The sequence below is a fragment of the Corvus moneduloides genome, chromosome 6, assembly GCF_009650955.1.
Source record: "Corvus moneduloides isolate bCorMon1 chromosome 6, bCorMon1.pri, whole genome shotgun sequence".
NCBI lineage: Eukaryota > Metazoa > Chordata > Aves > Passeriformes > Corvidae > Corvus > Corvus moneduloides.
In genome coordinates this window covers 23,312,083-23,338,432 of record NC_045481.1, presented here as the reverse complement: position 1 = coordinate 23,338,432, position 26,350 = coordinate 23,312,083, and the positions used below count along the sequence as shown (strand labels likewise).

Below are 26,350 nucleotides of genomic sequence, written 5' to 3'. Positions count from 1 at the left end.
AATGTGTATCCAAATGAATGAGTACTTATGACTTAAATTTCTTTTTGTCTCTTATTTTGCACCTGTTAAATAGGTATAACTCCATCCCCTCATCCCCCACTTCGGACCTGAAAAGGTGGCTGAGAAAACAGCTTCATAAATAACCCTGAAACACTCATTCAGTGCTGAAGTGATGAACATTAGAAAGAATCTGTGAAGAAATGGAAAAGCAGGATGTTGGAGCAGGCTGGCTGCAGGACAAGATGAAGGTAACACAGCCATCCCAAGGAATAAACCCTAGTGGACCACGCAGCTACAGAGCACAGCATGTTACACAGCATGAGGGTGTAAATGCAGTGTGCTGTAGGGATTCAATTACGGGATTTCCATAGTTTTGAGTGCTTGACTACAGCCCTTGTCATTTATCAGACATTCGGGGTGTAACGTACCTGTTTCCTGGACATTGGCTGGTTGCACCGAGTAAGGACTGAAAGCATTGGTGTTTGTTCTGCACCAAGTGGGATGAATTTGGTGGGCCTATGCTTCAGCTCTCCTGGCACAACCTCACTCTCACACTGAGCTCAGTCAAGATGAAATAGCCCTGGTGACAGAGACTGGGGAAGCTGCACACCTCACAGACAGGACAACATGTGCTGGCAGAGCGGGACATGGCAAAAGTGTCTGGTAGAGAGCAGGGACTTCGTTCAACACAGCCATTTGCTTAACATCTCAACTCAGCACTGATTTCTATGCAAAAGTCTTCAAACTTATGTGGGGAATTATAAGCACGTTGTTGCAATTGTCCGAATATTGTAAGAAATTATTTGCATAAAATGCTACATGTGAAGCAGAAACAACCTCGGTGGTTTACAGGAGGCTGAATCTGGTAACTGGTCTAGGCTGGATTTTTAAATAGCACTATGCACTGAATGGCTGTGCAAACAAGATGAGTGGGATGAATGGGGTGAGATGCAGTTTTGAATGTTGCTGTCATAAGCCTGCTGCAGGAAAGAGCTCTGGAGCAGCAGGTTTACAAGGAAACTCCAGGACCCACCTGTGCTGAGGAAGATGGTTGCACAGGTGGGACATGGGGAAAGAGGTTTTGAAGCAAAGGTCCTGGCTGAAAAATACCCTATGTGCTCTCTTGGTTCTGAGGAACCCATCCCAGTAGGTTTTTTTTTTAAATTTATTTTTCCTTATTGAAACCCTGGAAACATAACTCATAATATAATCCATCCCACAGAGGCAGGATTCAACCTGGACTTTTTTCGAGAGAGGTTTCTCCCCAGTCACTTCATATAAAGGGGCTTGAATAACTTTCCTGAATTGCCCATCCCAAGGTCTTCTAACTTCATCTTGTTTCGAACATCAGACCTCCACCTTTCCTGCCACAGTTGGAGCCTGTTGCTTCTTACCCTGCTTTGGCTGCACAGACAGCAGCTGACCACCCTTTCCATTACAACATATGAAAGACTGTTCCTTGCTCACCACCCACTTCCCACCCCCAAAACTTCTCTTTTCTAGGCTAAATGGGCCAAATTTCTTCACTCCTTTCTCTTAGTACAATATTTCTGTGTGTTTATCCTTTGTATTGTTTTTCTTCCAGACTACTTCACTTCTTGGCCTGGGACTCTGAACGGGTCCTGACCCTGCACAGGCAGCACAAGGCAGTCGCCTCCTCTGCCTTGCCCCAGAACCCCAGGTCAATACCTGGCCCCTTTGCTGCTGGCAAAGCTTCAGTTTTTGATGCTCTGCAACCCCCGGATTTTTCCCCGCTATTCTGCTGCCCCATTGGTTACTCTCCAGATCTTCTACCTACAGCTCGCTTTGCTTTACATTTGCATTTGTTCTTGCTGAACTGCATCTTGCTGCTTTCAAACCATTTCTCCACGGCTGAGATCACACTAAGCCCAGGCTCCAGAGTCCCTGCAGCCAGTGTCCTGGGAGAACCAGACTCCCTTCAGCATTGCCTGCTGTAATTCACAAGGGACAAATACAGGACTGGTTGGCCCTGTCCTTCCCCTAAAAACCTCTGGAAATATCCTTTCTCCATCAAGCTGCTGGTATGGCAGTAGCCTAGCACTGGTGAGTTTTTCCAGTGCCACTGACGATGATATCACAGCTCCTGTGATTAAGATCAAAGAAAATGAAATGATCCCAGAGAGGAAGTCAGGGGATGTTATTCACAGTATAAATTTAGTCACCTAAGTCAAGCACAGAGATTAGGAGACTGGCTCCTGAAGCTCCCCCTCATAGTGGTGGGGAGCCTGGGCAGGGGCAGCAGGAAATCAGCTCCCCATGTTGTGCCTGCAGCAGGTGCCCAGGGCAGTTCCCACAGAGCTGTAAGCAGATGCTGGTGGAGCCATACTGGTGGTTTCTGCTGCTCTGGGTTGGGGGATCATGTCTCTGACCAGAGAAATGGCAGGGGGATCTCACTGCCTGTGAGGAGACAACATGGGTCCAGCCCAGCCCAGAGAAGCATTGTGAAAGCTCTGCCCATCTTCCCACCAAGAGACACTTGTCTCACTTACAGACACTTACTTGCTCATAAGTGGCAGGAATTCATTAATAGCATGGCCAGTTCAAGGGCAAAGAGAGTGTTTGGACAAGGCAGGAAAAAGGATGCTCTCTTAGCCCTGCTCAGAAAGGCCAGTTGTCCAAACCCTCTCCTGTGCTGTTGCTCTCTCCTGAGGTGTGTTCATCAGCTGTTAAGAAAAGCCCAGCTCTGGGCAAACCAAGGTGCACTCAAAACCTCCCTCCTGTGGATCTAAGAACAGCCTTTGCCACAGCCACATTCTGGACAGTTTTGCACTAACTGTCCAGCTCCTGCCAGGACATTCAGCTACCCTCACCACCTTCTGCCAACAGCCCCACCACCTTCCCAACTGTCTCCCAGATGCTGGCCTTGCTAGATACAAAAGGAAGGAATTCACCTAATTTGCCCAATAATGGAATAAGGATATTTTTCTCTGAGGAAGGAGCTCCCTCCATCCAGCAACCTGCAGAGCAGGACAGGCCAGGCAGTCTCTGAGACCTGCTCACCAGCAGAGGAGTGTGGTTTCCTTGGGAGAGTGGGAATCCTGCAGTGTGCTTCCTGGAAAGGAAGTGCTGCACAGGGTTGCAGAATTCAGAGGAAGTGTAGTGATGCAGTGAGCTAATGGGTCCTTCAAGGGTTGTGCTGCTGGCCGGTGCCTTGGGAGACCTGAACTCAACATCTCTCACCTCACCAATGCCTTTGGCTACTCCATTTCCAGAGCCAGCTGCACCAGAAGAGCCCTGCGTGCTACAGGGGGGCTGCATTCCAGGAAATTGGGTCCCTCAGGGTGGATCATGCCGAGCAAACCCTTGCAGACATGTTAAAATGTGTGGTGGACCCTAGCATTTCCATATAGCCACCAGGAGGAAAAATACACTCAATGCTGTGAAATGTTCAGATAAAAGGGCTTAAGGGTAGAACACCAGTGCCACAGGATGTTTCTAAAGGGGCAAATAGGCCAAAATGGAGTAGTTTTGCTACTGGAGCTAAGCCAAGAGATGTCCCTGAACCACTCAGCCTGCAGCCAGCCCTATGCAGTTCTTGGTTTTGGCCATGTTTGTTCCTGTGTTGGCTCCATGAGTGGCAAGGATGGGAAGAAATGCCAGCAGTACCCATGCAAGTCTGCACATACTTCTCTGCAAGTGTGCTTTCTGTGCTGCAGTACAGCTGCAACCCCAAATCTGCCAATACTCTTGCCCTAATGACCACTGCATCTCAAGTGCCCTGGCCTATGCCCTGCTGCTGAGACTTGCTAGCTGTTCCTGCTTGAGGCAGGAGAAATGCAAACAAAACACTCACAGGCAACAAAACTCAGTAAGTTGGGAACTGGGAATTGCTGTTTTCCACAGGAGTGTGTTACTGTGAGTGGGTTCATGCCTGTTTCTAGATCTGCTCCTTATTGCACATGCAAGAACTTAGCAGCTCCAAAGTCGTGTGGTCCTGTCTGTGGATGGAGAGCCTGTTGGCACGTGACCGTGGCTCATCCTGCTGGATCTGGTGACATGAGCAGATCAGAAAGCAAATGGTCCCTGCTTTGGCACCTCCTACTCCTGCATTGTCACCTCCAGAGCCACTAGCATGGGGTACTCCGAGGGTACCCCTGAGGTATTGCTGTCCTAGGGGCTGATTGCACATCTTTAGTCTTCTGAGGCTTGTACTAAGGATAGAAGTAGTCCCAGAGAGCACAGACCGGGAACAAAGAAGGGGATCCAAAGCAGCTCCTCCTTGCTGCTGTCTGCATGGTCTGATCCATAGATTCTTATGTTTACAGCACTTTGTCTGCCAGGGCTGATATTCCTTTATGGGTCAGTGGTGACATACTAATGAATGTTTTAGAGTGCTAAATAGCTTTGCTTTATAGAAAATACTAGTCCCACCCAAATCCAGTCCAAACATCCTATGACCCTGAGCCTTTCTTCTTAAATGGGACTGGTGCTTCGCCGTGCCCATGTGAACCACCTGCACTAACAGTGTTTATGTGGCACCTGCTGAGGGTACCCGTCCCCTCCCCGGGACCCACGTCAATGGTGTGGGGGCGGCAGGAGGGGGTGGGAGGGTTGTGGGGAGATGTGTGTCTGCCTGGGAATTTCCTCAGCTGTGTTGGGGTGACTGAGGTTGCCTGGGGCTGGACTGACCTCCTGCCTGCACAGGGCTGGCATGGGACACAGTGTCCCTGGAATTTCTGGGGCTCCCAGTGGCACCTCCTCCGCACTGCCCTCCTTTGAAGGTCCAAGTATCACAGCCAGAGCTGGGGCTTTTCTTCCTTTCCATCTCTGCTGTTTGTCTCAGAGAAAACCCATCGCGTTGTTTTTCAACTGCCTGAAGGTGTTTTTCGGGGGTTTTTCAGGCTATTTTGAAGCACATTTTTCCCAGATGTGCTTTTCTTCTTCTTCTTTTTTTTAAAATTGGTTTTTAAAAACTTTTTTCTTCTTCTGTAACTTTTCTTCTTTGCCTTAAAGTTTCCGGCCACGTGACTTTCAGCTTACATCCCCAAGGTTCTGAGAAACCACAAGGAGGCTGAGACCTAAAGGGAAGGTGCAGAGGCTCTGAGAGGAGAGGCAGCGAAAGTGTCGGAGTGCTGCGCAGAAGGACAGAGTGCTTCCGAGACGAGTGAGAGCAGGGAACCAAGGGCCATATCAGAGGTGACAGAGGAGGACAGAGGAGAGGCAGAGAAGCAAGACAGAAGGCAGGCACACCAAGAGCACAACGTAAGCTGAAGAGACCCTGGGAGCCAGAAACAGCAGCCATGCCCCACAGCTCTGACAGCAGTGATTCCAGCAGCTTCAGCCAGTCTCCCCCTCCCAGCAAGCAGGTAAAGCAGGGGTTGTTCCCCAGCTCTCCCCAGCTGGAGAGTATTTCAGGGGGCCACGAGTGGGCAGGAAGTAGGGTGGCACCCACTGTCGGTGTTTTCACAGGGCAATATGGCAGAGCTTTCTAAGAATGGCTGTGGGGAGAGAGATGCAGGACTCAGCCAAGGGCCCTGGCAGAAGCTCCAGCCACAGAGCTGGGTATGGGCAGAGAGAGATGACCTGGTTACCTGGGGCTATGCCAGGGGCAGCTGGGGGCCCAGGACCCCCAGGCATGGTGGGTCCTGTGATACATGCCAGGCAGGCAGGAAGCTTCGGCGTGAGTCGGTGCTCTAGTGAGGAGCCTGAGCAGGCACCTCCTGGCCATGGACCAGGGTGTCTCAGGGGCAGCCTGCCTGCTTCCTGCTTCTGTGGACAGCACTCGGGACCCAGAAAAGCCCTGCTGCTTTGGATCTGCTTTCTTTACTGTTCAGCCTCAGAGGTTTTTCGTGTTAGTGATGCTTCACAGAGGGATTTTGCATGGCATACCTTAATGGTAGGTTTTTTGCTGGCAGATACAGACACAAGTCTGAGGTATTCTCACTGCCTTTTCTGGCTAAACTTTATGTTATCTGTCATTTGCCATCTGTCTAGGGCTGGCAACAAGAGCAAGCGCCTGAGACTTTGCTCAGAAATCTTGGGGATCATCAGGGCAGATGATTTTTGGCTTCCAAACAAGGATGGGAATGCATCCTGGTAAAGACAGGGATAAAGCACAAGGTTTTCCAAACGATAGGGACCGGACTAGATGCAGGATGTGGGAGCTGCTATATCTGAGACATTTTCAGGGTATTGAAGGCAAGGATAAAACGGTTAAGTTCAAAGAAGAAAAATATCTTGGGTTGGGGGGAGGGGGGGGAGGATGTGGACAGATAGATGGGCTGGGAAGATAACTTTTGTGGCTGAGTTTTGTAGTCTTGTGGAGAAGTGGTGGTGTGAATGCTAAAGAGTCCACAAGAGGGGCAGTGCAATATGAAAATAGAAGATGAAAGTCTGTGTGACAGTTTCAACTGTCAGAAGGCAGCAGCAGGACCAGATCTCAGCAGAGAATGACTGGTGCATGAAGCTCATGACCTGAAGCCTGGAGACCTCTGTTCTCCCCTGCTTAAGGGGCTTGGGAGTGTTGCAGTCAGCACTGCAGGCATTGCTACCAAGGGACTCCAGAAAAGAGCAAGGACAGAGATCAGAGAGGTGGAGCAAATAAGATCTGTGTTAAAAACAAAAGCTCTGAGTCTGTCTAGTTAAGAAAGCAGGGGCCATATTGTGTTGTGAGGGTCTGCAACAAATAAAGCCTGAGGCAGGAGGGTGATGGAGAAGGGAGGGGCCTTCAGGGGTGAAAAGAGGAAAACACAGGCTGAATATCTGGAAAAATGGTATAGCCAAGGAGCTGGAATGTCTGCAGAGCCATTACCCTGCAGAGAGACAGGAAAGGAAAATGTTTTCTGTACAAGAAATCAAATTGTCTTTCTTCCAGAGGGAGGTCCTTACTCTGGTCCATCAAAATGTATCCCAGGCTCTGTGTTGGTGAAGGGAGAGTGGTCATTTCCCAGCTGTTCTGGGATCCCCAAGGATGTCAGATGTGCCTCTCCTGGCAACAGGGGTACTAAAAGTATCACACATCCCCTGGACTATGGCTTTATACTGGTGTGGAGGGTGTGTAGCCCATGTCCTGTGCTTCAGTGATGTTATCTGCTGTGTCCCTTTCACAGCAAATAACAGAAGAAGGGTGAGGGAGAGAATTACCCAGTCATTTCCATGCCTTGTTTCCCTAGGACTCTTCTGATGACATGAGGAAAGTCCAAAGGAGGGAGAAGAATCGAATTGCTGCCCAGAAGAGCCGCCTGAGGCAGACCCAGAAAGCAGACACACTGCACTTGGTGAGCACTCCCACCCTTTCTCATCCCTGGTGCTGAGGACTCAGAGGAGACAATGTGCTTTTCCCCTGGGACTTGGAGCAGAGATGCTCAGTGGAGGCAGGACAGGAGAAGTGAGGCCAGGGCAGGATGAAGGAGTCAGTGCCTGCAGCGAGAGCACACAGCCCAGGACAACGGCCACGGAAGCGTTTAGTTTTGCAGCTAGTTTTGAATCCATCTTTATCTCTCAGTCTTTCATCACCGATTTCCTTTCCCAACCTCTTCTGACTGAGCTCTTTGAAAGCACAGTCTCACCTGGGCTGGCTCTCCCCAGGTTTGGGATTCATGCCACCACTTATGCAGAGGTGCAACAGCATACAAGGGTACTTTTCTGTGGCACTGTGGGCACCCCCACAGCTCTTCCCAGTGTGAACAATTAGATGTCTTGCCTTTCGGGAGGAATGGTCACTTCTGGCTGTGTGTGTTTGGGCAGGAGTATGTAATCAGTGTCAGAGCATAAGGTCTGGGATACTTTGCATTTTGCACATTGATAAGTGCAGTCCAATGTATTTTGGGCCACTGGTGGGAAAGATGAAGAACACGCAGCCTGCAGTGGCCAGAAACCATCTTTATCCCTGTGCTGGGCTTGGCTGTCCTTTGAAAAGTGCTAGTTGAGCTCATGTTCAAAAAAAGTCCTTTGATTTAGCAGTCTTCATATTCCCCCATATTCCCATTACTGGAAACAATTCCTGAGAATCCAGTTCTGAACCTTCCTCCTTACATAGTGCCCTTAGCCCATAGTTGGAGCTGGGTTCAAGACAGATTTCACTCTTTTCTCAGTAGCTGATGAGCCTTTTAGAGCTGACATGGCTCTAGGCTGATTGCATTACATCTGCCAGCAGCAAAGGCTCTGGGCAACTATGTCTGAGAGAGGTGAAAAACCACCATTTCCTTGAGGTCACTGCTCTCTCCACAGTAATCCTAGGGGTAGGAATGGGCTCTGAGCTTCTGCCTGGAAAATCCTGCCTAGCTGTGCACCAACCAGAATTGGGCTGCTTTTCTTAGAGCAGATAACAAACCACTTGCTTATGAGATTACTACTGCTCAAGCTAGCATTGATAACACACAGTCCTTGCCTTCCCATTGGGATGGGGCAGTGGGCTAAGCCCATTTTGGATCCCGACAGGTAGATGAAAAAATGCAGGGAGGCAAGTAGAAGATGGATGGTAAATCTCTGCTAATTTTTTTCAATTCCAGTGGACAGTGACCCCGTGCTGCTCCTAGGTTCATTCCCTGAGTGCTCTTTGTCTTTGGTGGATTCTGCATCAGGGACTTTGTTTCTCTGATGTGGTTCTTCCCAGAAAAGCATGGCTCAGTTTGAGCTATGGTGGTATGAAAGGAGCCACCAGCTCCATCTGCCCCAGGGTTTTCTAGCTTGTGTTTTGAGGAGAATGAGTCATGGGAAAACTGGGACTCCTGGCCTCTGGGTGATTCCCATCAATTCCTGAGTTCAACAACAGTCATGATTTCCAAACTGTTTGGTCACACCTGAGCGATGCTGTTTGCTGTGTGAGCTCCTGCTGCGATTGCTGGGTGCATTTCGACCTGTGCATGGAGTGGGCACCATCAGGAATCAGCGTAGCAGCAGAGGGGCGAGCAGAAGGTTTGCTTTGCCAATGTGGTGGTGCAGCTTTCCAGAGCCTCCAAGTGCTGCATCCTGCTTTAGCTCTCTCAGCTGAGTTTCCAGTCCTTTGGTCCTGCCCAGGCTGCTGGCTCCGTGGTCAGTTGATGCCTGCAGTGCTTCAGCCTGGAGCTGGCTGCACTTCAGCAGAAGCAGAGGTAGCAAAGGCGTTGATGCTTTCAGTAGTGTTGAGACAAGGCTGAACATCATTATTAACCCCTTTGTTGTTATTCTCATTAATACCAGTATTAATTCAGTTCTTCTGAGGCCTCAGTTTCTCTTTTCTTCTGACTCAAGCGTCTCCCCTTCCTCCCCATCGTGCCGCTGCTTTCCCCGGCTGCTAGCAGGAAGCAGTGAGTCTCTTCTTTCCAGGGCAATGACAGGTTTCCTGTGACAGGTGGTTTTCTGGTTAAAGACGGCGGTTATTCAACGTGCTCTCCCCCGGGGGCTGGGCTGCCCGGGAAGCGCCCGGAGATGTATGTGTGCATGAGAGGGAGCGAGAAAGCCTGGGCGGGAACAAGCCACAGTCAATTCTCGTAAGCTGAGGCCGGGGAGCGTGGCTGGGGCTGCCAGCATCGCACCCACACCCGGCCTGGCCAGCTGGGGGAGGAGGGTTTGCCCAGGCGTGGCTCTGTGATGAATTTACCAGAAATATATCATTCTGGAAATTCTGTGGGGCAGAGAGGCACAGGACCGCAAGCCTCGTGTCCCCAGCTCATCCTATGGGTCCCACGCTGAGGAAGCCCCTGTGGTTTTGTCTCCTCAGGAGAGTGAAGACTTGGAGAGACAGAATGCTGCCCTGCGCCGGGAGATCAAGCAGCTGACAGAGGAAATGAAGCACTTCACCTCAATGCTGAGCTCCCATGAACCGCTCTGCTCCATCCTGGCATCCCCTCCACCGCCTCCAGAAGTGCTTTATGCCACACACTCTTTTCACCAGCCCCACATTAGCTCCCCACGCTTCCAACACTGAGCCAGCCAGCAGGACAGCAGCATGCCAGCTCCACTGATGGCAAGAAGTAACTTCGTGGGGCTTGCTTTTCCATCCAAGGGAAGGAATTGGACGGACAGACATTCCTTCTTGATATGTACTCTGAGTGATTTGCCTAAGACTTGCTCCCTGTGCAGAAATGGCAGAGCCACCATGAGGCATCTTTGGACCGTTTCCAGCTTGGATTCTGGGAAGAAGAGGCAGTCACAAAAGGGCACCAACCCCCTTTTCTGGTCCTTGTTTGGGGAGACTCACAGGAGTGTGCAGTGCCGGCAGCCTCCATAAGAGCAGCCGGCTGTGGCACGCAACAGCCAGAGCTCCAGAAGAGGAAAGGGAGCAGGGGTGGAGGGAAAGGTTGGGGGCCACAGAGTGTCAGGGCAAAACTGGTTTATTTTTGTAAAATAAAGATTGAAAATGCTTAACTCTTTGTTTCCAATATAGGATTTGAGTTACTCCTAAGGCCTGGCATGATACACTGAAGACACAGGCAGCAAGAGGGGAGAACTTGGAGCCTAGGAAACAGCCCTGCATGCACAGGAGTCTAATCCAGAGCCAGTAATCAGAGCCCCACATTTAGAAGGGGGGGCCTATGCACGTAGGCTGGACAGGCTGAGGAAGAATGGTTTGTGGGGTGATGGGGTCCCTGGGGAGGAAGGGTCCCTCCTTGCTGCAGGACTGGACCTGGCTAATGAGTGTGACATGCCATGTAGTATCACAGGTCTCTTCCCTGCTGACCCTCTTGGCTCCCTGCTACTGGTGGCTATGCCTCCACATGCTCCCCTTGCTCCCCTTGCATGTGTGGAGGTGCACTGCCATGTTGTGCCAGCTCACAGGCAGGTCTTGGTGGGCTGATGGAGCCTTCAGCTTGGCCAGCAGCACAGCTGGGAAGGAGCATCATGGTATGGAGGGAGCTGGTGATGTTGTCCTCGAGTGCACAGGAGAAGCAGGACCTAGCAGGACTCTTGCTCCAAGCTACCCTGCTAAGGCACGTAGCTGCAGTCTACATTCTTTCCCCTTGCCCATCAGTCACAGCTCCGCAAAAGGCTGCTGCACTGCCTCATGCATTGAAATAGATGAAACCCGAAAGGTCAGAGAGGAGTAGATTAGTACTTTTGAGTTTGACTTACTGGAAACACAAGCTGGTCCATACAGGCAGTCTCTGCACCTTACCACACACCAGCCAGCAGCCCACTTACCAGCCCCACTCTATACACAAGGCTGAAGCCCACCTGCCAGGGGTTCTGTTGCTAGCAGTGGCTCAGTACTGCTGTCATCTTCAAGGAGCATCAGCTGCAATCTTTTCAGCATAGAGTACCACAAGCAGTGCTGCTGATGTAGGCTTTTAAATGAGGGAAATAGACCAGATTTGTAGATATCCTTCTCTCAGGCACGGACAAGCAGCCTATTTCCAGATGGGTTTTGGCCCATCATCATAGCCCTCATGAGCAGTTGGGTAAAGTCTGTAATGTGCCGTGCTGTGCACATTTTCTCTCTCTGGTTTGCACTAGCAAGATGATAACCAAATACTGCCATGCCTCAGCAAGCTGTCCTCAGGCTAGGTGCAGGTAGCACTGTGATTTCTCCTGCCATGGTCTGTTCAGAGGTTTGTGAGCCTCCTGCCTCCCGTTTCTGTGCCAGCACAGGAAGCACCCTGGTCAGAGATGCCTGGTGTCAGCACATTGGCCTGGGTGTCACCACCCTACAAAAGCAGTGTAATACCATTACAAAAGTAATGGGTGATTGCACTGCCCCTCCCTGTCTGTGTGGCTCTGGGATGAGGGATGAGCACATTTAGGGAAGGACAGTGGTTATTCCAGCCAGGGAGCTGGGTTTCTGCATATATGACATGCAGGATATATCTACAGGAACAATTTCAGTGGGTCTTACACCACCCCTCTCTGCAAAATCTCACACCAATAGGCTTCACTCTAACCATTGGTTCAACAAACAGAGCTGCTGATTCCTTGCACAGGAACTCAAACATGCTTTGAGCCAGTCAGGCTACACAGGCTCTTCCCAAGGTGCTTTTCTCTGGAATTTGTCCTTTAAAGCCTGAGAAAGACAACTGACTCCAGCTCTGAATGAGCTTGTCTTTACAGGCTCTGCTTCTGCTCCTTGAGCTTCTGGTGGATTTTCTCCCAGATTTTTCACTTTCACTTCTGCTAGTCCTTAGCATTTCTGCTAGTCCTTAGCATTCTGATGTTCCCAAGCTTCCTGGTTTACAGTCAGAGAAAAAAGCTACTGCTACCTTGCTAGGGATTTGCTGTGGAGGGCACTGCAGGCTCATGCTCTTCGCTGGAGGATGCAACAGAGTCCCACCAAAGCTTGCAGTGTTGCCTATAGTGAGAGATCTCCTTCCTTGCTGTGACCTTTCTATTTTCTCATGGCTATAAAATGCTAAGCTTGGTTTTAGCTGCAGATGGAGAAGGTCCTACCCTGATGTATATGTCAGCTATGCCCACACAGATATGAAGCCAATATCTTTTCTGCAAAGCTGTCAAAGTCTAGATCCTTCAGACTGGGTGGGGTTCTGTGTAATGCCCACAGAACTGCAGAACTCACTGGTAACGTCTCAGACTTAGTACTGCAACTCAGAACGAAAATAAGCAGCAAGTGGTGAGACTGGGAGACGGGTTTGCAACAACATCGTCTCCAAAACCTAAACAATATTCTTGGCATAATCAGTTAATGTGTCCTCCTTTTGCATGGCTGTCTGTGAGCTAGAAGGCCTCCTACTGGCGTTGCACTCAGCTGTTCAGGCCAAACCCAGCCATTCTGGCGTTTGCTGCTCCTAGGAGACACATCTTCCAATTTGACTTGTCTTTGCCCTGGTCTTGCCCGCAGAAACCTGATCACAGAACATGCTCTGCATTATTTAAGCCGGTTTTGACCTCTGCTTCCTTCTGGTAATTGTGAGGTGTCTGGGAGGCAGTCTCTCTATGCTATAAAGAATGGTTCTCCTGGGAGAATGTCCTTATCACCCAAGCAGCAAGGGACAACATATCCTTTCAACCCTTTCAAACAGAGGCTGGAAAAAAGACCTTTTCCTGAGGCTATTTGCAGAGCTGCACGAACTGCTTGCTTAGGCTGTGTGAGAAAATTCCTTCACTTCTATACTGGTGCTGTCTTTTGCTTCTCTTTCCCGGGCTCTGGGCCTCTCCTCAAGACTCCTCACATGCTGCTTTTGATTTCTAAGTAGCCAAGTGCCTGTCCTCTGGTGTGGCCCTCACCGTTGTCCACAAATGAACTGCAAATGAACCTAAACGAGGAGCAAGGTGCAGGGCGGTGGCCAAGGCAATAATCGCAAATTGCTTTCGATTGTCTGCTCTTACCAGCAATGCAATTCCTGTGATTTTCATTTCCATGGCATCTGGCATTTCTCAAGTGTATGTTATCTGGCCATGCCCAGCCTTCAGGAGCACTGTGGTGCTGGCTGCTCCAAGGGAAGGGGATGCTTCTGGGCACACAACTGGATAAACCGGGTGATGGCTGGGCCTGTGGAAGCCTGTCCCTGCCCCAGTAGGATGGCAGCGCCTTTCTGTTGCGCTACATAGTTCCTCACTGAAAACCTCTCTCAAAGCAGTACATAATCTAGTGCTCACAGGAGGCTGAGAGACTCTTTTCCAGCCGGGGAAGGCCAGACAGGAGGGAGACAGCTCTGCTCTGCAAGCACAGCCTGCCGAACACTGCGTGTGTGCTGGCCTCTGCTGGGCGAAGGCTGAGCGCTCCCAGCCAGCACCTGCACTCCTTTTGGCAAAGGGCAGACTAAGCAGCTCTGTTGCCCGTTTCGCTGTGGCTCCAAAGCATTTACGCACTTGTTTTGCAAATCCCATCTCAGAATTCACTTCCATTAGAGCTGCCAGCCTGCATCGGCAAGAGGATAACCTCCTGCATGCTGAACCAAAGCAGCAGCCCACAAAAGAGACCATCTTTCTGCTTCTTGCAATGATCATAGTGTACAAAGCAGCACTTGTCATACAGAAATGCTGCCTGGATGCTAATACTTCAGCACACAGAGATCAAAGAAGATCAGGAATCACTGCTAAGAGGCAAAGTATTTTTATAAACCACAAGCTATCAAGAAGAGAAAAACCAAAGCATGGCATGAAATGGTGAGACTTTCTCCTAGCGAACAGCCCTGTGCTCACTTTGTCTGTGTTCTGCTGTGTTTTTGCCACCTTATTGATTGGTGATCTGGAGGAGATTTGAGCAGTGAGGCAGCATTGTATGTATCCATAAAGGCTTTCTGGGTTACTGAAAAACCCTACCCAAGTAAATGTTAGGGAGCATATATTCATCACTTGCCAGGGCAGGGTTACAATCAGTGTGTTAGGGTTAGAACATGAGACTATAATTTTTCTTTCAGTTCAGGTTGCACACACCAGCTCCTGTGAGTTCTACTGCTTCAGAGACATCCACGCAGAGACAACACACCTTCCTCCCAACTCTTGTCCCAGTTCTGTCCTTTTCTCTAAGACACAGTCAACTTTTCTCCCTGCACAACAGTGGTGGTTTGGTGCTGTGGTACTCAGAACTTTTCCCAGGTTCGTTTTTTTGCTGTAGTGTGAGTGGGAGAAAGAAGAGGGACATGCCTGAGTTCAGCAGTGAGGCTATGCACATTTCCAGCACTCTTTTATTATTAATGTCAGCTGCAAACAGTAGAAGATTCAAATCTTTTTCTTGTGTCATTGCCATGAACTTGTATGACTCATTGAGATGGAGGCTGGAGGATGCTGATTAAGAAGGGCTTGTATACTTCAAGCTTTGGTATTTGGAGTTAATCTGTGACCCTGATCTGGACTGGGCATGTAAATCTAGATTATGGCTGAGTTTTGAGGCTAACTGGCACTTTTTTCACTTCTTTTATTCTGAGCTGAACAAAGAGATCTTCGTGTCTCATGTGTGTGCCTGGTGCACAGCAGAGGAGTGACGTGGGTTTGCTCCAATAACAGAGCTTATGCACAGCTTTCCTCACAGCCATCTATAACTCCACAGCTTTTCACAAGCAACGGTTGAGAGGTGGGCTTAGATACTCAAGCAGCACAGCAGGCTAACCACAGTTACACAGTTTTTGGATTAGAGCAGGTTCCCATCTGGCCTGATCAGAGAATAGGGCAGAGCAAGTTGGTATCTGTTTGCAGAAGGCCATGCAGAGGTAGCATAAGCACCCTGTGTCTGGAGGGGTGTGCACTAACCAGAAACTGGCACCTTCGAGGTACCTTGCGTTCAAGTGCTCTTCCATCCTGTGCACTCCTTTTACATCTTTTTCTTGCTGCAAGGAGGCAGCTGTGAATATTAGCACTTCAGCTGTGCCCTCCCACCTACTCTTTGCAGTTCAAACTTACCGGATTCATCCACACAAACATCACATCTGAACTGGACAGGGTTAAATTAAAGCCATTACTCTATTAAAGCCAGGCTTTGAACAGGATGATTGGATTTGCAAAGAAGTGCTAATTTCAAGCTGCTCTTGGGCAAGCCCTTGCAGCCCAGGCTGGAAGGTGTCAGACTGGAAAAAAAATTCTGCCCCTGGCAGGGCCACACAAATCACCATAACTCTTTGTGCCCCTGTAAAATAGACACAGATGATGCATCCTTGATGAAATTCCCAGAGAGTGAGAGCTACACATGAAATGTGCTGAAGGGGAGCAAAACATTATTTCCCTTCCATTAGCTGTAATTTGAAAGGCCTAAAGCTTTGAACAGTACAGATTTGGTGCTCAAAGTTAGCCCCTGCACAACTTCGGTGGTTCTGAGGTAGGTCTGCAGTCTTCTCTAGATGAGATTTATGACTGTGCAACTAAGCCATTGTGTTTTGTGTAGAGGAAGGTAATTTTTGCAAAATTTTGAGTGCTGCAGAGGTTGCCTGCTGCACTGTTATGAATGGAGTTGTCCACCACTGTTCATGTACCCAGATCTTTACACTGAAAATGTAACAGGAAAGATTCTTAAGGGTATCGAAATAATTGTGTATCAAAACTACAGTAATAAACTAATCCATTGCCTTTATAGGCTTTATACTGGGTGGCTCTTGGGATGCAGAAAGCTACAGGTGCCAGCAGAGGGCTTGCAGGGTTCCCTGCTCTCTCGGGGAGCACCACTGGCTTTATCCAGAGCAGCAGCCCTGCCAGTCCATGCTGCACCGTCTGTCTCCAGCTGAGCACTGCATCCAGGTGTGACCCCAAAATGAGTGGCTCTGCCAGCTATTCGAGTCTTATCGTTTGGTCTTATGATACAACTACCTGACCTCTGAAGAACATCACTAAGGCAGTTTGGGTGTTGAACACAATAGAAAACCTTCTCCCTTCACTGACAAAGATCTTGTAATCTTTCCTGCAGTGTATATTGTGAAAAGTTTTGTGGGATATCTGCTGACGGTTCTTCTGGCCCTAAATGCTATCAGTTAAAATGTGATAGAGCCACCTAAGAGCTGAACTAGTTAGGTTTTGTAAGTGCAATGATGAAATTTAGAGGCACAAATAACAAGGCTGAGAGTTTGAAAGCAAGGGACATCCTGCGATCCTTTGAGGTTAGATACTTCCCATTTAAAGGGAACGTAAAGAAGTGCCTGGATGTAAGATCCCATAAATCCTTGAGTATTTGCTTTTCCTTAGCAGTTTTCTCCTTTTGTTCACTTACTCCTTGGATCTCTGAACCAGTGTGGGAGAGAAAAGACACCAAGGAATTATACTTTTCACAATAATTTTCTACTATACCTTTTGCACACCTTCCAAGCCAATTTACATCACCCATTCATATCGCCTTGCTTGTCATTGAGCCCTGTTGAGATGTGGATTATCATTGCTGTCACCATCCCTAGCATTTATATTTATTGGGTGGACTTTGAGAATAGGAAGCTTGTTGCAAGGCCTTACAGAACATAAAGGAACTGTATGTACTAATTGGTCATACAGGAAGCATGTATTCCAAGACTGTCAATGTTGGATTTCTTGAGACCAACAGGGAAGAGGATTACAGAGGTTAGGCTCTACCTGATGACCAGTACTGTTACACTTAATTTGTGTCCTGCTTCTTCCTCTGATTTAGTGCATTCCAATCTTTACAGATACTTTTGGCTCCAGGATCCTATAAGCTTTTTAGCACTTATGTTAATCTCCATGTAAAGGAGATTTCCCTCTAGCTTTAAAATCCACTTCAAGGGGTTGTCCTGAAATATAAATAATTTTCCATGGCTAAGAAATTTTTATATAAATATGCTGTGATGAGGGAAATCCAAAAGCAGCTGCTCTGTTGCTTCAAGAAGGGAAAGAGGCATGTGAGTAGAAACAGATGCAGTAATAGGGAGAGGAGGAAATGCAAAGCACAGGGATTTTATTTTAGTATTTTATAATTAGAAACTGGCAAATTATATAAAAGGGTGATTGAACAGTTCACAGAGTCAGTGAACTCCAAGGACAGGAGTTCAAGGAACTGTGGGCCTATAGGCATGAAAAACACTTGTCTGACTCAGCTTTGAGGAGCCAGTGTTGCTTCCCTACCTTGCTCCTGTTCACTTGATGGGCTGCAGTCACCAGAGGCTGGGCACTGCTTTCATGCATCTGATTTCAGCTTTTATTTTCAGCAGAGTCTTTGTTTTAGTCATTCTTGACTTAGCATTTGACTTTTCTGATAGGACTAAGACATTGGAGCAAATGGCTCCTTGCTTGGCAGTCTCTGACTTGCTACAGATCTAATGTTGATGCTGAGTAAACCTGAGGATTTTTGAGAGAAATTTAGGAGCGGAAGGTGGGACTAAAACAAAACTCAAGATGACAGACTGTTTCTGACCCCACTGTGGAGTAGGGCTGGCAGGAGGCAAAGGACCCAACATGAGTTTCTCAGTTGTCTCCTGTATATCTAAAGATTTGTCTATGTGTGTGTTCTTTTTTCAGTCATGTATTAAGAAATTTAACTGTTCTCTGTGTCTTCCTGATGTGTGACATTATCTCCTCAACTCCTAATTTGTTTTCTTTATACTTTTTCTGCTTGTTCTTTTTCTGAAAACCACATTCAGTCACTGATATCTTCCTCTTTGCTGCCAGAGACCTTATGACAGCAGACTGCCATAAAGTCCCTAATTTCATTATCCTGCATTTATCTGAGTTTACAAATTAAAGATGCCATGGACTGTGATAATACTTTCAGTAACAGATAACTAAAGCTACAGTCCTAAAGTTATTTCAACGTCAATGCAACATGCAGGTGACATATTTAAGTTAGGCTTGAGTAACTCAATGTGTTAATCACCTGCAAATTTTGTTCCTTGCTCTGTTAAAGGGATTCTTAATAAATGATTGTCCTCTGAACAAACCCAGATTGCCATCCTAAAAATTGCCTGTACATTTCTTTTCTTGATTTTGTTTTTTGACTGGTCTTTAATCAATGATAATGATTACCTCTGTGTAACTTTGATTTCTGTATAATATTGTGGAAAATTTTATAAAGATATTTTCAAATCTTATCAGCCTAGAAGTTAATTTTCTGTACTATCTCACTGTTATGTCGTTAGAGTTCTCAGACTAAGCAGTTGTTGAACCATGACAGTCTTTTTCCTGCTCCTTTTCACCTCTGCCTCTCTGCAGTGCTATCACTCATTGCATTCCTGATAAAATTTAGCTTACAAATTCATTACAATAAATTCCTCTGTTCTTTCTGCTGTCTCAGTGCAGAGTTTCGAGTTAACTTTGGTTGCCTAATTTAATAATACACGGGACTGAAAACCTCTTTTCTGGCTTTTGCTTCTGAATTTGTCTTTCTTATTTATTATGTAAAAAGGCTACATTATGATGATGTTGTACCATTGTGAGAAGCATCCCAGGTGAGGCTGGAGGTTCACTGGTAAACCTGTGGGCTGAGGAGGGAGGGAGTAGGAGGGTTTGCAACTCTGCCCTGCGGAGCTTTCAGCAGACTACATAGCGAAGACTGCACTGCTCTGCTTGTCTCTAGCTCTGCTTCTGGCCACTGCTGGGAGTAGGAAACCCAAGCAGGTGACAAGAGGCAAGCTCTGTGAGGATACACAGCAAGAACCACTTAAACTGACATTTGTTCGCCTTGGAATAATTTGTGCAAAGTTTTTTTGTTTTGTTTTGGGGTTTTGTTTGTTTGTTTTCTTGCATGGTAAATAAGAACATAAAGACATCAAAGCTGTTTTTCTCTCTTGGCTCCTGACAGTAGGTAGATAACTCAGAGGACAGCAGCACTAACCTCTGACAGTGTTCCACCAACTATGTAAAAAGGCTACAGTATGATGTAGCTACCAAGTAAATACAAGCCAGAGAAACTTCACTTTTTCATACTCTGTATTCCTTTGTTTCAGGAATACAACATCCAAAAGACATTGCTCCCATTTTTCCAAATGAATTTTGACCTGTGTGTTAAATGTGGGAGGAGAGCTGAACACCACCAGCAAACTTGTGTCCTTGTGCTGAGGAATGTTTATGCAATTCAGGTAACATGATGCTAATTAAATGAACTGTAGATCATAAATGATCTCCAGGCAGGCATCTGCCAGTGGCGCGTTGCTCAAGTAATGGGAAAACAAGCGCTGACTCATTAACTGCGAATTCCCCATGAGAAGGGAAACAAACACCACTTTTGGCTCTTTTACTTCAGTGACGCTGAGATGTTTTAACTTTGACTTCACTGGATATTTTCACTCTCTAGTGTGCCATGTCGCGAAAAAAACCATCAGAGGCCAGCCCGAACGAAACCCAAACTGGTTCCTCCTCCAGGACTCCACCCTGGCATCTCTGGCGGGGTCAGGCATTGTCCACTCGCTCACAGCCTCCCCAGGTCACAGTTCTGCTCAGCCCACGTCCCGTTCATCACCGGCAGCCGAAGCCTCTCCTGCCCCCGGCGCGGCCGGGCAGTGGCGGGGGCGGCGGCCGTGGGGAGGGGGTCGCGGCCCCTCTACTGCGCAGCGGGCAGCGCCTCTGCAGGACCCAAGCCGGGGCTGCAGCCCCACAAGTGCCCCGGTGGTGCGAGGGCCGCCCGCCCTCCCCCGGCGGCCCGAGTCCTTCCCGGCCCCGCGGCGGGGCGGGGCGGGGCGGAGGGCGGGGAGGCCCGGCCCGGCCCGGCCCGGGCCGGGGGCGCCTCCCCGCGCGGCGGCCGCCAGTGAGCGCGGCGGGGGCGGCCGGGCGGGGCGTCTTGGGCAGGTGGTGCTGGCGGGGAGCTGAGCCGAGCCGAGCCGAGCCGGGTGCGGACCACGGTGCCGGCATGGTGTTGCAGGAGCCCGCCGGGGCACCGAGTTTGTCGACTGCGGTGGGAGGGGTCGCTGATGCCACCGCCGAGGTGCAGCTGTCTCGACTTCGCTGGGCCGTGCTGCTGCTCTTCAGCAGCTACTCCCTGTGCAACGCCTTCCAGTGGATCCAGTACGGCAGCATCAACAACATCTTCGTGCGCTTCTACGACGTGAGCGCCTTCGCCATCGACTGGCTTTCCATGAGCTACATGCTCATCTACATCCCCTTGCTCTTCCCTGTCGCCTGGCTGCTGGACAAGAGGGGCCTGCGCCTCATCGCCCTGGCTGGCTCGGCCCTCAATGCCATGGGTGCCTGGGTGAAGCTGGGCAGCCTGAAGCCGCACCTCTTCCCCGTCACTGTCATGGGGCAGGTCATCTGTGCCCTGGCCCAGGTCTTCATCCTGGGCATGCCCTCACGCATCGCCTCGGTCTGGTTTGGCTCCCACGAGGTCTCCACCGCCTGCTCCATTGCGGTCTTTGGGAACCAGGTAAATGGGCAGCTACACCCCGGCTGGCCACGCATGTGGGGTGGGCCCTCACCTGCCTGGCTGGAGACTGAGAGTGCTAAGGGAGCAAGAGATGTACAAGAGCTAAGGGGTAAGGGCCTGAAGGGCAGCCGCAGAGATAACACGAATTTACATGAAATTCCTTCTGGAAAATGCAGCTGGTATCTGGAAGGATGCCACCGGTGTTAGCCTGAGGGCTGATGGTGGTGGCAGAGGCAAGTGGGACCTACATCTACAGCGTTCGGGGCAGCATGGGGGTTAGGTATGGTTCTGGCTTTAAGAGGTCTTTGGCTCAGGCTCTTTTCCAGTGCGCTCCACTTCCTATGTGTGTGAATCTCCAGTCCAGGGCTGTGATTCAGTATAATCATGAATGGCCTGCCGGGGAAAGCACAGTGCTGGGAAACTGCTTCAGGCAGAGTGTCCTTCAAACCTTTTATCTGCATCTGGACTTGACACTGCAATAGTCTCTTGCTGCTGACAACTAGATGGGACAAAGGAGATTAGCTGTCTACTGCAGACAGTACTTGTCATTGGGCCCTGGAGGCAAAGGACTTTAGCATTTCCATACCTCTTAAAAGTAGGTGCAGAATTTCCACAAGCAGTTGCTTTGAAAAAAAGAAAAGTTCCCTTCAGGCAGTGTGAGGTCAGCTCCCCGAGCACTCTTGTATCAATGTGGGTGCCAGAGGCCGGTGACACACTTGCTCAAGCTGTGACTATCTTGTAGCCGGCTAATGCTCAGAGGAGATAAATTTTTACACAGCTTTGAAATGATCAGGGAAATAGCTTCATGACCCTTGCACCGGAACACTTGCTCATAGCAGTTGAATGAAGTGAATAAGCCAATACTGATGCAGTGGGGCATAAGTGAAGTGAGCCTGGCTCTGCAGCCGTGACACAAAGAAGAGGAAAGCAGAACCTGGCATTAGGTGCTAGGCTGGACCTGTTCCCCTTGCTTTTAGATGCAGTGTACTCCCCTGCATGTGACTCTGTGCACCACCCTGGACCGTGCACCACCGCCTGTGGGTGGCTGCCATTCCAATTTGAATGGTTTTCAATTCAGGTAGCTTCTAATGCAGGCTGCTTCTTTCTATGTTTCTGTATTTATTTAGATAATGCTGATGCAAAAAGAGGTGAATGCTTGGAGATGGTATTTGAGGAACTGAAGTTTGTAGAACAGCGCTAGGGAATTAAGGGGACTGCTTTACATCTTTTGGAAAGAGAAAATGTACTTGTCTTTATTTGAGTGCATTTAAGCTTTCCTTTTTGCTCTTATCATCCCTTCTAATGGGCAGGTTTTTATGTGTTTTTAAATGAATCTTTAGAGTTGAAGGCATCTAACTTGACATGAGCAAATAAGTAACTGAGCATTTTGCTGTCAGACTTTTTAAAAATTATTCAGGAGGAGTTACTCAACAGTGCGCTTTAGACGTCCAAACCATGAGGCTGTGAGCTTGTGCTATATGCCTGTGTGGAGTCATCATCATCCCAAAAGGAGTGGCTTAGTATAACGGTTGTGAAAAGCAAACTTTGGCTACCCTTTTGGTGCTCCACACTGCTGTGGCGGTTGAACTGACATGACAATGAGACCTCAGTTCAGTACATAGTCTTTGCTTTGTAAGCCCAGACTTTCCTTTTAGAGAATCGGAGAAGTCAGAAATGGCAGTGATTAAAGACAGAGCATACTCCACAGGGAAGACCTATTTATTTCCATAGTCAAGCATAATCACAGTGAATGAAAACTAGCTGTTTTGTTTACTGGTGATGTTGGGCAGGGGGAAAAAATAGAGGCATCCATTTTTCCTGGCTGCAGTTAAAGACTCTGTATTAGGGAGTGTTAGCAAAGGGTATAATACAGTGGTTTTGTAATTGCAGTATGGTAAATTATTCCCTATGCTCATTTCTCTACAACTATATAGCTTTTCCTTTCCTTGCCATGTCACTTAGTGTAATTATTATTATTGAATACCAAGCACTGTTGTCCCTCTCCATTAAGAATTGCAAGCAACTGCATGAAGAAGCAGGGAAGTGTCACTGCTTCTTTATTTGCTGTACCTGCCCTCTTTCTGCTCCTGCTCTCTTGGCCCCAGGCTGTACTTCAGCAGCGCCGTCCTGAGGAGAGCCCTGTCTGCTGGCTCATCTCGGTCTGCTGGGGCCATGTTTGCTGAGGACATCGCCGCTGATACAAGAAGCTTAGATTTTAGGGGTTAAGTGCTGTGGGTACTGCTAGTATTGCAAAGCTTTGCAGGTGCTTGCTAAATAATGTGCTGCTTGCTGAACATTTGTTATACCGGCCAGGCAAAGGGAAAGGATGTATGGGACGATAAGGATAGGATGCCAGACCATTGATAAGGGGAAGAAACCATGATCAGAATTCCTGCTTTCGGACCTTGGAACTGGCTCGAACCAGCTTTGGGGTTTGGGCTTGGACCAAGACCTCAGAGAGTATGTGCAAAGAAGCAAGGTGAAAATTTTAAGTCTGAGGTAGAGTGTTTACTTCATCAGAGGATGACTTTACTTCATCCCAGAGACCCCGGCCCACGACCACCAGGCGGCACTGCGCAGGCGTAATAGAATGCTAACCTAATTATAATACAAAGCAGAGACAGATGATGAATATGTATAGGTGTATTGTGTAACTTGATGCATATGTAATTTGTAACCAGATATATTTCAAGCTGAGTACCACAGTCGGCACGCATGGTTTTTTTGGGGCTACCCTCCATGCGTCCGGTGCCGCAATAAACATACCTACTTTACAACTTTCGAGTTGTAGAGTCTTTCCTGCGTATCACTGCTGCTTGCTGACTGATGGTAACCTTCAGGTTCAAAGTTAGCCCTGAAGAGTAAATCATTGAATCAATCAGACCAGGTGTTAAATATCCTTTGAAAAAAACAAACAATCCTTAGTAAGGTATCAGAATCACCTCACTTGTTTCTGGCCATGTGTTGGCTGTGTATCTGAAGTGCAAAGATACGTTAGATTGAGCACTCTTGAATCAATGCTGGAGAGTTTCTAGAAGAGTGTGAACACCTGTGGAGGTGATCACATTCTCTTGTTTACCCACTGCTGGTTTTCATGATATTTTACTTTTCCACGTTTTAACAGGAAGATACATAGGTGTTTTTCCATTCTTTTTCCTTGTCATGCAAGTTCATGTGTGGGGAGGTATAGAATGAAGTTTGCATGTCAGATGCTTTGGCATTCATATATTAGTGTTATTAAAATACTACTGGCTTCTCATTGCCTGAAAGACTAGGAAAAATCTATATGAGGACATTTCTTCACGCTGAAGATCTGGGGTAAAGAAGCAGAAGTGTTATGGAGAGTTCACTAATGTTCTTCAGATGTATTTTAATATTGGGAGGAATTTGTCTGATATGCTTATGAAATACAGCTGTCAGTAGTAGTGTGCCTGCTACATCAGCAGTGTTCCCTGTGGAGCACCTCGGTGCTGGATATCTGTGTGAAGTCCCACACACAAGGTGGATAGGAGAGAGCTGTCCGCGTAAGGCTGTGCTGCTTCCAATTTGTTGTATTGATTCATCAGCTGTGTCCCTGTTTGGGGCTGTGTTTGACAGGTAGCAGCAACCAGGCTTCTAACTTTTGCGTTGATGCCAGACTGTGCATCATTCTGCCTGGTGACAGGACTTGCAGTGGGAAGAAACGCTCTCCTGAGGTACTGGCATTTGCAGGAGTATGTGCTTGCTGGAGCAGCAGGTCTTGCCCCTTCGTTTAACATACTTGCTCTTCTGTAACATGGGGATGAGGAAGCACACAGTCCTTTGGCATGACAGAACTAACGTGGTGGTGGGGATGTTTAGGTAGCAAGTTAAGTTTTCATGGTATTTTGAAATTTATGAGCTGGAGTCTGATGGCCAGGTACCAGCTCTCTCCTTCAGCTGCCATGGTGCATGCTGAACTGCTGTGCCTGGGTTTTAAGTGTCTCACTTAAACAGCCTGAGGCAGAGGTTTTAGGTGGTACCTGCAGCTTGCTGGGAGTGCCAGTCTCAAAGTGATTAGGTGATGGCTTTTGAAATAGACAAAGTAGGTGCTAAGCTGTGAATGAAATTCAGAAAAATGTTCTCTCTGTCACTTCTGGTGTGTCCTTTCCTCCTGTTTTGAACTGGGGAAAGAGTCTGCCAAGGGTAGTGGGTGAGATGGGTTTTGCCATGTATTTAGGTCTGCAGCATGTGAATGGCCATTGCTTTTGAGCTGGTGATCCTACAGTGCTGTTTGTGCTGAGCATGTGCCATTGATGCCTCACTGGTAACTCTGTTCTGTACCTTTTGCCCTTCAGGAAAGACAGCATCTGAAAATCTAAGAAGCATTGTGGAAATTTATCATGTCCTGTGGAATCCCTGTCTTCCAGTCTTTGAGTGGACTTCTAGATTTCTTTGGCTGTTCTCTCTCTCTGCTGGAGGATTCCCATGCTTTCAAATTATTCCCTGCTAGAAATATGGACAGATGGTGGTGATCTGTCTCACAGCCCTCTAGCTTGGCCCTGTATCTCCCAGAGTTTTAGCTATCAGAATAGAGATTTTAGTGGCAGTACCTAATGGTTGACATAGTAGCTTGTAGTGACAGTAGTTAATGGTTGACATTCTCCAGCCCTGTCTCCTTTCTCTCCCTGAAAAAAAAAGGGCAGGGTGGATCAGAGCACTCGGATCTCAGGGAGTGCTGTGTGGCCGACTCTCCAAGATCCTGGATGTGGCTCAGTGTGGGAGGGCGTGCTGACCAAATAGCACTGTGGCTTTTGCAGGAATGCCTGTGTTTCTATAAATGGACGTGATAGCCTGAAATGAACTTTTTCTAACCATTTCATCTGGTGCTCCCTTCCCAGACATACACCAAGGGCAGCTCCCCCTTCTCTCCCACAGAAGTTGGCTTTTGGGTTAAGTTCTGCATGGGAGTTTAAATGAATGTCTGCAGTGTTTCTGATGGGAGGGCCTACCCTACAGCACCCTCAGCACTTGCCCTGCAGGATCCCTGGGATTGTCTGTATTAGGTGACTGGAGTAGGTCCTTGACCAAAGCATATCCTCACTGAGGATACCAGTAGCAGCTGAGGTAGCTGTCAGAGCTGAAACCCCTCTGCTTTGTTCTCTCTCTAGTCTACTGCTGTTGTTTTGCTGTGTTGTATTTCTTTCCCAGCAGACTGGGGGAAGGTGCATTCAAGGCTGACAGGCCCCAAATGACTTGCACAGAGGAAGAATCTTCACTGTACAGCATTGCATCATATTAGGCATTATGAGACGATGCCACAGAAGCAGAAGTGTGATGCGGAAGGGAGTTTGCTTTGTTTTCAGATGGGCTTTGGTTGTGCAAGTGCAGTTTGGAAAAACAAAATGTCCCCTACATTAGTGGGAAAGTCAAATAGAGCTTAAATCCGGTCTTATCTCATCACAAGGCTTGACTACAATTTTTCCTTTCACAACTTGTGTACTTTTTTATTTTGTCTTAAAACAGTGCAAAAAAGTTATGTAAATTGTACAGATAGGTACATTGGCTTCCTGACTATCTGGATTTCCATAGGCTCTTGTAATTTTGCTGTCAGTGGTATGGAAGAAGCATATTCTGGACACCAATTCATACAAAAGTTTACTGTAGGAACTGGCAGCTTCTACTTACACAGCACCTCAGTTGGGCATTTTCAATTCTCCTGTGGCCTTTTGTATGGAAAGACAGCTGGGACCTGTGCTGATAGCAAAGTATTAGGAA

General features: G+C 48.2%; 2 protein-coding genes across 6 annotated transcripts in view; both read left to right on the top strand.

The window, feature by feature from the left end:
- The window catches only part of BATF (basic leucine zipper ATF-like transcription factor), a 31,813-nt gene extending 16,358 nt beyond the window's left edge, over positions 1–15,455 (top strand). For 2 of the 3 annotated variants that reach the window (XM_032111711.1, XM_032111710.1), the window contains exons 2-5: positions 74–248; positions 4,975–5,327; positions 7,134–7,238; positions 9,662–15,455. In XM_032111711.1, the coding sequence (XP_031967602.1) occupies positions 5,262–5,327; positions 7,134–7,238; positions 9,662–9,868 (378 nt within the window). In that variant the 5' untranslated portion in view covers positions 74–248; positions 4,975–5,261 and the 3' untranslated portion in view covers positions 9,869–15,455. Of the gene's footprint in view, positions 1–73; positions 249–268; positions 1,682–4,974; positions 5,328–7,133; positions 7,239–9,661 lie in introns of those variants that run through there. The other variant, XM_032111712.1, reaches the window with a different exon arrangement.
- Positions 15,456–20,004: 4,549 nt separating this feature from the next.
- The window catches only part of FLVCR2 (FLVCR heme transporter 2), a 36,511-nt gene continuing 30,165 nt past the window's right edge, over positions 20,005–26,350 (top strand). For 2 of the 3 annotated variants that reach the window (XM_032113477.1, XM_032113478.1), the window contains exon 1: positions 20,005–20,614. In XM_032113477.1, coding sequence (XP_031969368.1) covers positions 20,102–20,614 — 513 coding nt within the window. In that variant the 5' untranslated portion in view covers positions 20,005–20,101. The remainder of the gene's footprint in view (positions 20,615–26,350) is intronic. The other variant, XM_032113479.1, reaches the window with a different exon arrangement.